The following is a 14,044-nucleotide window of genomic DNA, read 5'->3' as shown; positions in this document are numbered from 1 at the left end:
GAGAGATTCCCCCGTCCCTAGCGGGTGGTATAGAAATTCCTCTCCCCATCTGATCTGTAAATATACTTCGGTTTTTCACAGTTAGGTTAGTACATGATGACACTTATCACTCAGTGACGGTGGTTTCTAAATACAGCAGTCCCCTGCTTATTCACGGTTTCACTTTCCAAGGTTTCAGTTAGGCACGGTCTGAAAATATTAAATGGAAAATTCCAGACATAAACAATTCACAAGTTTTAAACTGCGCTCCGTTCTGAGTAGCATGATGAAGCCGTCTTGCTCCATCTCACTAGGGACGCGAATCAACCCCTTCTCCAGCATATCCTTCAGTCGGTCACTTAGTAGCGTCTGGTTATCAGATTGACTGCAGTGGTATCGCAGTGCTTGTGTGCAAGTCACCCTTATTTTACTTAATAACAGCCCCAGAGCACAAGAGTAGGGACGCTGATAATTCAGATATGCCCAAGAGAAGTTGTAAAGTGCTTCCTCTAAGTGAAAAGGTGCACGTTCTCAATTTAATAAGGAAAGAAAGAAGAATCGTATGCTGAGGTTGCTAAGATCTAAGGTAAGAATGACTTTTATATCCATGAGATTGTGAAGAAGGAAAATGAAATTTGTGCTAGTTTTGCTGCCACACCGCAACCTGCAGAAGTCGTGGCACAGTGCTTGCTAAGTGCTTAGTTAAGATGGAAAGGCATTAAATTTGTACAACAAGATATTTTGAGAGAGAGAGAGAGACACTACATTCACATAAATTGTATTACAGTATCTTGTTATAATTGTTTTATTTTATTATTAGTTGTTAATCTCTCACAGGGCCTAATTTATAAATTAAACTTTATCATAGGTATGTATCATAGGTATGTATGGGGTCGGGTACTATCCACGGTTTCAGGCATCCACTTGGGGTCTTGCACCATGTCCCCTGTGGATGAGGGGGGACCACTGTAGTTTCTTAAGTGGAAGAATGAATGAAACAGGGATTACCAAATCTAAAGCAGAGAAGATTACTTATATACTCAATATCCGCTGAAAGACCAGAAAGCTATAAATACCATCTAACCCAACTTCCAAACTTCCGTCTCTCATTCACATGTATTTTATCAGATAGGAGTCCTATAAAATCAGAACATGGTCCTTCCTTTTTACAACACTCTCAATGGCAGGCTGCATGATCTGGTGGAAACAGCAGGTACTGGAAATAAGAAAGACTGGGTTTGCCCTCCTGCTTAGCCTACTTGATAGATTGTCGACCTTGAGTAACGTACCCTAAGCCTCCATCTCCTTACTGTAAACTCTCAAAGATAATTGTTCCTCAGAAGACAACAGTTACGAGTAAAACATCTAGCTCAGTTTGTGTGGCACTGCAAGCATTCAAAACTACCTCATGTGCCAAGATATTTTAAGTTCCTGCTTATGTCTCACAGTCTTTTCTTATGAACTTCATCAGCTACACGTGGACTCCACCCAAAACATGTCTGAAAAATGCAGAATTATCATTTATCAGTGGGACCTTCCATCAGCCAATATGTCTATCCAGTGGATCTGCACTAGTTCCTCCTTTCTTGCTTGCCACTTCCCCTCATGTGCTTCTTCATCAGAGAACAGAACTGAAGGTAATTATCAGGACCTGTGTGCTATCCTCCACGCTACAGAGTCAACTGAACAGACCTGAAACCAGTGCGGGCTCTGTAGAGACAAGGGCCCCAGAAGGAAATAAGCACCACGAGAAGAATATAAAGACTAGGGAGAGAAACTCTTGCTATGATGAACTTCACTCGGGATTTCAGACCATCTGCAATAAGCCATACCTTTTGTAACAGCCATCTTTTTGTGGCAGGGAATCAAAGGTGACTGATTTACAGCACGTTGACACGTTACCGTTCAGCTTTTTTAAACTGAGAAGGGGAAAACAGATGCTTTGTGACCATGTAAGAGCGTGAAACTCTATAGCAGGAGAAGAGTTATACACACCAGCGGTCCTGGGTCCCCTTTTTCTCCAGCATATCCATCTCGACCGTGTTGTCCCTGCTGCCCCGGAAATCCTGGGGGCCCATCAGGACCTCTTTCTCCTTTATGCCCTGGTAACAAAGGCCGAAAGAGTCAAGCCCTTCTCAGCAATGGAATAAGTAGAAGGAAACAAAGGACTAAAGATAAAGGCAATGACCATGACCCTGGGCTGGTAGAGGTTCCTCTGAGCGTCTCAGTTGACTAAAGTCACACGAAGACCACCATGCAAAAGTCAAAGGGGAGACTGACAATTGCCAAGCCCATTGAATCTCTTATTTGGGAAATGTTTCTTTTCCTGTTCTGACAAGGAGGTTGTGTGTGGAAGTGCCAATCCCTACAGCATCTTCCTCTGCTTGTGTGACACCAAACACGGTATGCCATCCCCTGGCCATAGTGAGTGGGGGAATGGTCCATGGTTGGGCCCATGCCCCAGGCTAATCCAGTCCTTCCTGGACCTTTTTTATTCTAACTGGAGCAGAAGGAGGTAGAGTTTTCTTTCACCTCTGGCTGTAAGAACTTGGAGCTACCTGGGGGCATGTACCCATAGCCCAGAGAAAACCAGACAGGGCGAAAATGCAGATGGTGCAAAGAAAGATGCAAGATGCCGAGACAGCCTTCTCATGCAGTCGTCCCGGTGCAAACCATACACCTAACCTTTCAAATTTTGTTTAAGTCAATAAATGACTTCTCTAAAAACACTACTTCAAGCTGGGTTTTTGTCGCTTACAACCAAAATATTCTTGATTAATACAGGATACTAGAATGCAGTGAATAAATGCTAGGCAAACCAAAGGAGGTCTTGTTTCAAACCCAGTTCACAACAATGAGGATTTGAGCACAGGATTTAGGCTCAACATTCACACGACTCTGAAGGGCAGGGAGTATTTTTTTTAAGCAATCGCAACAGTCCCAAATCTTATTATAGAATTCATCTGCAGTCACAGGAGAAATTAATGCAAGAGAATGGTTCATACATCATTCAGAAAATGGCAGGGAGCTGATTGATTATGCCCACCTTTCACTCTTGATACAACCAGGTCACCTTTTTCTCCTTTGCTGCCAGGTGGTCCTGAGGTACCAGGTTTTCCCTTGGTAAAAAACACGAGGAAAAAATCAGTTTAACTGTGATGGGTCAAAAGTTATTTGTATACATCTAACCTCTCTCTTCTTTCCTTCTAAATCACCTGTTCTAGATTCTAGTTTGGTACTGTTGGTGTCATTCTCTTCCCCACCTTCCAAGGGGGGGTCCTGCCTTACAAAACTGAGGTTCTTGAACTGCCTGTGAAAGCTGGTGGCATCTGAGTAACCACTGTGCCTGAGTCAGCAGAAATGTGTCACTGTCAGTTTCTTGGTTTTGGTAATGTACTGCGGTTCTGTAAGATATTCACTGGGGGAAGCCAGGTGAAGTGTACATGGGACCTCTGGGTATGATTGTGCAACTTCTTGTGAGTCATAACATAAAAATTTATCTCAAAATAATTTACAATTAAAAAAGTTAACTATCTTGAGTGTTGTCATGTAGAATTGGGAGGAAAGGAGGGGAGAGGTTAACCACTGCAGCTGGCACTAGAGCAGAACACAGAGGTTTAGGAATGAATGTGATGAGAAACACTGTGATATTGTAGGACATTGATGAGCAAGAGAAGGAATCTTTCTGTAATCAATGTATTTCCTCTCTATGGCAAGTAAACAACTGATTTTGGCCAATGGGCTCATCATCTTTTAACTTCAACACTGCCCTGAGCCTGGACTATTTCAGTCACAGTTTTGTGTTACATGTTATTAAATAGTAAGACATATCAAAAATCTGTAATCCTACCTCTGGTATATGAGAATGACCAAGCATTACAGTAAATACAGTTATAGAAGCACTGTATATAGCTTAAGGTCACTTATCTGGTGACCTCAATGATCAAGAAACACAGACAAGAATTTGGAAGGAGGTAAAAATGACTGAGCAGACCACTTGCTTTGCTTACACAGATGCCACTTTGTCTTTTTTTCATACAATCTTAACAGCATGGTCAAGCAAGCTTAATTATCTTTTTAACTGGCCTCTATTAGTTCATGAGCAGTGAACTACAAAGGGGGGTAGAGGTACAAGTAGAGAAAGGACAATGGCAGCATCAAACAGTAAGAGCAAAGAAAAAGCCTAAAATGTATACAACAGGTATCAAAACTAAAGTGGACAAAATGATTGGGAGCCATTTAATGTACAGAAAATACAGCTCCACACACTACTCAATACTCCCATTCAGAGCACCACCTAAATGAGCTCCAGAGACGGGCGCGAGTCGCGGCTAACGGCGCGGACACCAGAGATGGGCATGAGACGCTAAGGCTGCTGCTGCAGCCACCAAGAGGCCTGTGTGCGAGCACAGGTCACTATCCACACCTCCCCTCCCGGGAGCCTGTGCAGCTCGCCACTGCCAGGGTCCCGGGATCCAGGTACAACTTCCCCGGGAGAACACACGGCGCGCCTCAGGCTGTGGCAACATCACACCGACCTCTGCCGCCGCAGGCTCGCCCCGCATTCCGTGCCCCTCCCTCTCCCCGGTCTGAGTGAGCAGAGCCCCCAGATCAGCTGCTCCTTTAACCCCGTCCTGTCTGGGCGGGGAACAGACGCCAGAGGGCAACCTACACGCAGAGGAGGGGCGAAATCCAAAGCTGAGCCCCAGGAGCTGTGCGAACAAAGAAGAGAAAGGGAAACCTCTCCCAGCAGCCTCAGGGGCAGCGGATTAAAGCTCCACAATCATCTCTGGAATACCTGGATAGTCAATGAATCAACCCAAAATTGAAGTGGTGGACTTTGGGAGCAACTGTAGACTTGGGGTTTGTTTTCTGCATCTAATTTGTTTCTGGCTTTATGTTTATCTTACTTTAGTATTTAGAGCTTATTGTTATTGGTAGATTTGTTTATTGATTTGGTTGCTCTCTTCCTTTTTTTAATTAATATATATATACATATTTTTTTCCTTTCTCTCTTTTTCTGAGGGTGTAAGTGTATGCTTCTTTGTGTGATTTTGTCTGTATAGCTTTACTTTTACCATTTGTCCTAGGGTTCTGTCTGTCCGTTTTTTTTTTTAGTATAGTTTTGAGCGCTTGTTATCATTGGTGGATTTGTTTTTTAGTTTGGTTGCTCTCTTCTTTCTATCTTTCTTTTTTTATTACTTTTTTATTTTTAATAAGTTTTATTATTTTAATAACTTTATTTATTTATTTATTTATTTTTTTTCTCACATTTCTTCTGAGCCGTGTGGCTGACAGGGTCTTGGTGCTCTGACCAGGTGTCAGGCTTGAGCCTCTGAGGTGGGAGAGCCAAGCTCAGGACACTGGTCCACCAGAGGCCTCCCAGCTCCACGTAATATCAAACAGCGAAAGCTCTCACAGAGATCTCCATCTCAACACTAAGACCCAACTCCACTGAGCGACCAGCAAGCTACAGTGCTGGACATCCTATGCTAAACAAATAGCAAGATAGGAACACAACCCCACCTATTAGCAGAGAGGTTGCCTAAAATCATAATAAGTTCACAGACACCCCAAAACACACCACCAGATGCGGTCCTGCCCACCAGAAGGACAAGATCCAGCCTCATCCACCAGAACACAGCCACCAGTCCCCTCCACCAGGAAGCCTACACAACCCACTGAACCAACCTTAGTCACCGGGGGCAGACACCAAAAACAACGGGAACTACAAACCTGCAGGCTACGCAAAGGAGACCCTAAACACGGTAAGTTAAGCAAAATGAGAAGACAGAGAAACATACAGCAGATGAAGGAGCAAGGTAAAAACGCACCAGACCAAACAAATGAAGAGGAAATAGGCAGTCTACCTGAAAAAGAATTCAGAGTAATGATAGCAAAGATATCCAAAGTCTTGGAAATAGAATGGAGAAAATACAAGAAACGTTTAACAAGGACACAGAAGAACCAAAGAGCAAACAAACAATGATGAACAACACAATAAATGAAATTAAAAATTCTCTAGAAGGAATCAATAGCAGAATAAGTGAGGCAGAAGAACAGATAAGTGACCTGGAAGATAAAATAGTGGAAATAACTACTGCAGAGCAGAATAAAGAAAAAAGAATGAAAAGAATTGAAGGCAGTCACAGAGACCTCTGGGACAACATTAAACGTACCAACATTTGAATTATAGGGGTCCCAGAAGAAGAAGAGAAAAAAAGGGACTGAGAAAATATTTGAAGAGATTATAGTTGAAAACTTCCCTAACATGGGAAAGGAAATAGTCAATCAAGTCCAGGAAGCACAGAGAGTCCATACAGGATAAATCCAAGGAGAAACATGTCAAGACACATATTAACCAAACTATCAAAAATTAAACACAAAGAAAAAATATTAAAAGCAGCAAGGGAAAAGCAACAAATAACATACAAGGGAATCCCCAAAAGGTTAACAGCTGATCTTTCAGCAGGAGCTCCGCAAGCCAGAAGGGAGTGTCAGGACATATTTAAAGTGATAAAAGGGAAAAACCTACAAACAAGATTACTCTACCCAGCAAGAATCTCATTCAGATTTGATGGAGAAATTAAAACCTTTACAGACAAGCAAAAGCTAAGAGAATTCAGCACCACCAAACCAGCTTTAAAACAAATGCTAAAGGAACTTCTCTAGGCAGGAAACACAAGAGAAGGAAAAGACCTACAATAACAAACCCAAAACAATTAAGGAACATACATATCGAAAATTACCTTAAATGTAAATGGATTAAATGCTCCAACCAAAAGACATAGACTGGCTGAATGGATACAAAAACAAGACCTGTATATATGCTGTCTACAAGAGACCCACTTCAGACCTAGGGACACATACAGACTGAAAGTGAGGGGATGGAAAAAGATATTCCATGCAAATGGAAATCAAAAGATAGCTGGAGTAGCAATTCTCATATCAGAAAAAATAGACTTTAAAATAAAGACTATTACAAGAGACAAAGAAGGACACTAAATAATGATCAAGGGATCAATCCAAGAAGAAGATATAACAATTGTAAATATTTATGCACCCAACATAGGAGCACCTTAATACCTAAGGCACATGCTAACAGCCATAAAAGGGGAAATCGATGGTAACACAGTCATAGTAGGGGACTTTAGCACCCCACTTTCACCAATGGACAGATCATCCAAAATGAAAATAAATAAGGAAACACAAGCTTTAAATGATACATTAAACATGATGGACTTAATTGATATTTATAGGATGTTCCATCCCAAAACAACAGAATACACTTTCTTCTCAAGTGCGCATGGAACATTCTCCAGGATAGATCATATCTTGGGTAACACATCAAGCCTTGGTAAATTTAAAAAATTGAAATCATATCAAGTATCATTTCCAACCACAACATTATGAGACTAGATATCAATTACAGGAAAAAATCTGTAAAAAAATACAAACACATGGAGGCTAAACAATACACTACTAAATAACCAAGAGATCACTGAAGAAATCAAAAAAGAAATTAAAAAATACCTAGAAACAAATGACAATGAAAACATGATGACCCAAAACCCATGGGATGCAGCAAAAGCAGTTCTAAGAGGGGAGTTTATAGCAATAGAATGTTACCTCAAGAAACAAGAAACACCTCAAATAAACAAACTAACCTTACATCTAAAGCAATTAGAGAACGAAGAACAAAATATCCCAAAGTAAGCAGAGGGAAAGAAATCATAAAGATCAGATCAGAAATAAATGAAAAAGAAATGAAGGAAATGACAGGAAAGATCAATAAAACTAAAAGCTGGTTCTTTGAGAAGGTAAAATTGATAAACCATTAGCCAGACTCATCAAGAGAAAAAGGGAGAAGCCTCCAATCAGTAAAATTAGAAATGAAAAAGGAGACGTAACAACTGACACTGCAGAAATAGCAAGATAGGAACACAACCCCAATCATGAGATATTACTACAAGCAACAATATGCCAATCATGAGATAATCATGAGATATTACTACAAGCAACAATATGCCAATAAAATGGAAGAAATGGAAAAATTTTTAGAAAAGCACAACCCTCCAAGACTGAACCAGGAAGAAATAGAAAATATAAACAGACCAATCACAAGCACTGAAATTGAAACTGTGATTACAAATCTTCCAACAAACAAAAGGCCAGGACCAGATGGTGTCACAGGTGAATTCTATCAAACATTTAGAGAAGAGCTAACACCTATCCTTGTCAAACTCTTCCAAAATATAGCAGAGGGAGGAACACTCTCCAACTCATTCTACGAGGCCACCATCACCCTGATAAGAAGACCAGACAAAGATGTCACAAGAAAAGAAAACTACAGGCCAATATCACTGATGAACATAGATGCAAAAATCCTCAACAAAGTACTAGCAAACAGAATTCAACAGCACATTAAAAGGATCATACACCATGATCAAGCGGGGTTTATCCCAAGAATGAAAGGTTCTTCAGTATACGCAAATCAATCAATGTGATGCACCATATTAACAAATTGAAGAAAAGCCATATGATCATCTCAATAGATGCAGAAAAAACTTTTGCCAAAATTCAGCACCCATTTATGATAAAAACCCTCCAGAATGTAGACATAGAGGGAACTTACCTCAACATAATAAAGGCCATATATGACAAACCCACAGCCAACATCTTTCTCAGTGGTGAAAAACTGAAACCATTTCCTCTAAGATCAGGAACAAGACAAGGTTACCCACTCTCATCACTATTATTCAACATAGTTTTGGAAGTTTTAGCCACAGAAATCAGAGAAGAAAAAGAAATAAAAGGAATCCAAATCAGAAAAGAAGAAGTAAAGTGTCACTGTTTGCAGATGACATGATACTATACATAATGATGCTACCAGAAAACTACTAGAGCTAACCAGTGAATTTGGTAAAGTAGTAGGATACAAAATTATGCACAGAAATCTCTTGCATTCCTATACACTAATGATGAAAAATCTGAAAGAGAAATTAAGGAAACACTTCCATTTACCACTGCAACAAAAAGAATAAAATACCTAGGAATAAACCTACCTAAAAAGACAAAAGGCCTTTATGCAGAAAACTACAAGACAGTGATGAAAGAAATTAACGATGATACAAACAGATGGAGAGATATACCATGTTCTTGGACTGGATGAATCAACATTGTGAAAATGACTATACTGCCCAAAGCAATCTACAGATTCAATGCAACCCCTATCAAACTACCAATGGCATTTTTCACAGAATTAGAAAAAAAATTTCACAATTTGTATGGAAACACAAGAGACCCCGAATAGCCAAAGCAATCTTGAGAAAGAAAAACGGAGCTGGAGGAATCAGGCTCTCAGACATCAGACTATACTACAAAGCTACAGTAATCAAGACAGTATGGTGCTGGCACAAAAACAGAAATATAGATCAAAGGAACAGGATAGAAATTCCAGAGATAAACCCACGCACATATGGTCACCCTATCTTTGATAAAGGAGGCAAGAATATACAATAGAGAAAAGACAGCCTCTTCAATAAGTGGTGCTGGGAAAACTGGGCAGGTACATGTAAAAGAATGAAATTAGAACACTTCCTAACACTACGCATAAAAATAAACTCAAAATGGATTAAAGACCTAAATATAAGACAAGACACTATAAAACTCTTAGAGGAAAACATAAGCAGAACACTCTATGACATAAATCACAGCAAGATCCTTTTAGCCCCACCTCCTAGAGAAATGGAAATAAAAACAAAAATAAACAAATGGGACCTAATGAAACTTAAAAGATTTTGCACAGCAAAGGAAACAATAAACAAGATGAAAAGACAACCCTCAGAATGGGAAAAAATATTTGCAAACGAAGCAACTGACAAAGGATTAATTTCCAAAATATACAAGCAGCTCATGCAGCTCACTATCAAAAAGACAAACAAACAATCTAAAAATGGGCAGAAGACCTAAATAGACATTTCTCCAAAGAAGATATACAGATTGCCAACAAACACATGAAAGGATGCTCAACATCACTAATCATTAGAGAAATGCAAATCAAAACTACGATGAGGTATCACCTCACACCAGTCAGAATGGCCATCATCAAAAAATCTACAAACAATAAAATGCTGGAGAGGGTGTGGAGAAAAGGGAACCCTCTTGCACTGTTGGTGGGAATGTAAATTGATACAGCCACTATGGAGAACAGTATGGAGGTTCCTTAGAAAACTAAAAATAGAACTACTATATGACCCAGCAATCCCACTACTGGGCATATACCCTGAGACAACCATAATTCAAAAAGAGTCATGTACCACAATGTTCACTGCAGCTCTATTTACCATAGCCAAGACATGGAAGCAATCTAAGTGTCCATAAACAGATGAATGGATGAAGAAGATGTGGCACATATATACTATGGAATATTACTCATCCATAAAAAGAAAGCAAATTGAGTTATTTGTAGTGAGGTGGATGGACCTAGAGACTGTCATACAGAGTGAAGTAAGTCAGAAAGAGAAAAACAAATACCATATGCTAACACATATATATGGAATCTAAGAAAAAAAAGTTTCTGAAGAACCTATGGGGAGGACAGGAATAAAGATGCAGATGTAGAGAATGGACTTGAGGACATGGGGAGGGGGAAGGGTAAGCTGGGATGAAGTGAGCGAGTGGCATGGACATACATACATTACCAAATGTAAAATAGATAGCTAGTGGGAAGCAGTCACATAGCACAGGGAGATCAGCTCGGTGCTTTGTGTCCAGCTAGAGGGGTGGGATAAGGAGGGTGGGAGGGAGATGCAAGAGGGAGGGGATATGGGGATATATGTATATGTATAGCTGATTCACTTTGTTATACAGCAGAAACTAACACACCATTGTAAAGCAATTATACTCCAATAAAGATGTAAAAAAAATACACAACAACAAAATCTCAGCAGCCACAAGAAATCCTCTCTGCCGGGCAAGTACTAGTTATTTTATACACAGTCTAGGTCAGGAACTTCAACCATGGATGCCCACTGGGGGGCCATGCTCTTCCGAAAAGCAGGCGAGAGGGCATGGTGGAGACTCGAGCCCCCAGACCTCCTCAGCTTCCGGCAGTGGTGGGGATCCAGTGATCTGTGCTAATGGGCTTCCAATTTCTCAAGGGCAGCCATAAACATATTAATAGTACAAAAGCAAACACTGTGAGGACAGAATGAAACACGCTGGAGGTTCAGATTTAGTCCATGGCAGTTTGTGACCTTTGGTTTGCGCTGCAACTCCTCAGGGGCAGCGACCCTGGCCATCTGGTTCACTGGTGTGTACCTTGTAGCTCTCAGAATATACTGTTGAATTGAATTCTTACCAACAAACTCGTAGGACAGGTGTTGTTATATCCATCTTACAGGAACACCACAGAGCTCACCAATGTCAGAGTTGGGGTTTGAAGCTTGGTCCATGTGCTCCTAAGCCCTGTGCCTTCCAATAGAGCATCGTGGTGGCAAACCCCCATCCTGGGAACTGCTCTCAGGCTAAGGCAATGAATACAAGGCTTTGGTCCAACCACAGGAAAAACTGCAAAGAACTTAAACCTACTTTTCTGTTTTCTACTTTCCCACAAATCTGTGGCTTCTGGAGCCAGGGACCAGCAGAGGAGAGAGATGTACAGCGGAGTGAGAACACCCAAGAATGCTTGTCTGCGGGTCCTTCAAGCTCCCTCTTTCTGTCCATCCCTCCCTCCCTCCTTTCCTTTCCTGTGCCCCATAGTATGAACTTGGTCCCTAACTGTGATCACAGTGAGATGAATTTAGTACAGAGAAGTCATATGGACAGAATCATACACAGAACAGAGACATCAGAAATACGGCCAGTTTAATGCAACATTGTAAATCAACTACACTTTAATTTAAAATAATTTTTTTTTTTAAATTAAGAGGTAAGTCCTGGAGCAACTGAATTACATAAACCTCCGCCAGGATAACCCTGGCTGAACTAGTAATCCACACTCCAAGATGTTAGCTCTGAGAAGCGACTCAATGTGAAGGAAGAAAAATATTTTAGAGCCAATAAAACCTTCATTATGAAGATTAGGTAACAACATAAAAAAATAACTATGGGACTTCCCTGGTGGCGCAGTGGTTAAGAATCCGCCTGCCAATGCAGGGGACACAGGTTTGAGCCCTGGTCTGGGAAGATCCCACATGCCGCAGAGCAACTAAGCCCGTGAGCCACAACTACTGAGCCTGCACTCTAGAGCCCGTGAGCCACAACTACTGAGCCTGCGTGCTGCAACTACTGAAGCCCACGTGCTTAGAGCCCATGCTCCGCAACAAGAGATGCCACCGCAACGAGAAGCCCACGCACCACAACGCAGAGTAGCCCCTGATCGCCACAACTAGAGAAGCCCCGTGCACAGCAACAAAGACCCAACGCAGCCAAAAATAAATTTAAAAAAAGATTGTTTTAAAAAATAAAAAATTAAAAAATGACTATAAAAAGTTGAATTAAAGAAGCAGACAATAAAATGCAGCCTACTTAATATTGATAATTACAATTATGTTTATTCAACATATGCATATTAAGGACCTAACTTCTCGTTGAGTTGACAAGGTTGGTGCAGGAAGAGCTTAACCATCACCCTCACTTAAGGCTCTCAGACTGGAACCTTAGTTTCATGAGATTTCCTGGGGAAAATGGAAAAGAGTGCACAGGGGCTGATGGTTGGGCTCCTGGCCACCCAAGGATTAAGCCCCTGTAATAAGGGCTGTCTCCAGCCTCCAGGGGAGGGCCCCCAGGGGCACTGATTTTATTCTGAGGGACCGCTCTGCCTCAGCCCGAGTCACTTGGAATGGTCCCTTGGAATGGTCAGCAAATAGAAGTCACCGCAAGATCTCATGCATCCTCTGGCACGAAATATAACATAAACTCTGACGAAGCCGATATCTACAGCTCCAACCGATCTCTCATCTGGACCCCTCACTTGAATCTCATCCCACAGCCCACTTGAGACCTCCGCCTGCTCGTCTAATCGGCACCCCAAACTTAAAATGTGCCCAACAGCACTGCTCCCTTTCCTGTCCCCCAGGCCTGCTCCTCACATTGTCTGTCCATCTTGGCCCCATCCTTTATTTCCCTGCTTTTCATATCCCACATCCAGCCTCACAGCCAGTCTGTTGGCTCTATGGTCAAAATATACCCAGAATCTGACCACTTCCCGTCACACCCAACAGTAATAGGTACACCTGTCCGCCATCATATTTCACCAGGATTACTGCAGCAATAGCCCAGCTAAATCTCCCTACTTCTTCCCTTGTCTCTTCTGGTCTGTTCTTAACAAAGCTGCCTGAGTGATCCAATTAAAACTATTGTCAGACTCCTCTCTCCTTAAAACTCTCCGCTGGCTGTTCTATGTCATCCAGAGTACAAGCTCGAAGCCAACCCACCTGCAATGCTCCATGCTCTCCAACCCCTCCTAACCTCCAGCCATTTCACTTCAGGTCTGCTCTTTCCCTCACTCTCTCCACGCAAGCCACACCAGATGGTGACGGCCTTTATTGCCATCGGCCATACTCTATATTCACCCGTCTATCTGTTATATGGTGTATGTCCTCCCAACAGAGTAGAGGCCCCCAGAGGGCAGAGATAGTGTTCTGGTCCCTGCTGTATCCCCAGCACCTGGAATAGTACCTGGAACATAGTAGGTGCTCAATAAATATTAGCTGACTGAAGAAATGAATGAATGATGAATGAATGAATGAAAGGACAGAGATGATTTTTTGTCATGAATATACTTATAGATTCAAAACATACAATATATATATCACTATAAATTGGAGAGAGGTACAAGTGAATTCTATCTCTACCAGTCTCTTTTAACTAGAAAGACTGATACTGGAGAGAGTTACTCACTGGTGGCCCTGGAGATCCTCTGGCACCAGGAAGGCCTGGGTAACCTTTTTCTCCAAGTCGCCCAGGGAGTCCCAAGTCTCCTTTACTCCCTTGCCTCCCAGGAAGTCCTGGAGGGCCGGGTGGGCCTGAGGGACAAGGCTGGCAGGCACAGAGCCCTGTG

At 41.7% G+C, this 14,044-nt stretch overlaps 1 protein-coding gene across 1 annotated transcript in view; it reads right to left on the bottom strand.

Annotated features, from left to right (window-relative positions):
• The window catches only part of COL4A4 (collagen type IV alpha 4 chain), a 135,821-nt gene that overhangs the window by 50,247 nt on the left and 71,530 nt on the right, over window positions 1-14,044 (bottom strand). Inside the window, exons 22-24 of the mRNA XM_067740375.1 lie at window positions 13,885-14,044; window positions 3,026-3,098; window positions 1,975-2,081 (exon numbers count right to left, since the gene is read on the bottom strand). Of these exons, the coding sequence (XP_067596476.1) occupies window positions 1,975-2,081; window positions 3,026-3,098; window positions 13,885-14,044 (340 nt within the window). The remainder of the gene's footprint in view (window positions 1-1,974; window positions 2,082-3,025; window positions 3,099-13,884) is intronic.

This window comes from Pseudorca crassidens, chromosome 6 (genome assembly GCF_039906515.1).
Source record: "Pseudorca crassidens isolate mPseCra1 chromosome 6, mPseCra1.hap1, whole genome shotgun sequence".
Taxonomy (NCBI): domain Eukaryota; kingdom Metazoa; phylum Chordata; class Mammalia; order Artiodactyla; family Delphinidae; genus Pseudorca; species Pseudorca crassidens.
The sequence above is the reverse complement of the archived record's forward strand: the minus strand, read 5'-3'. Positions and strand labels throughout refer to the sequence as shown.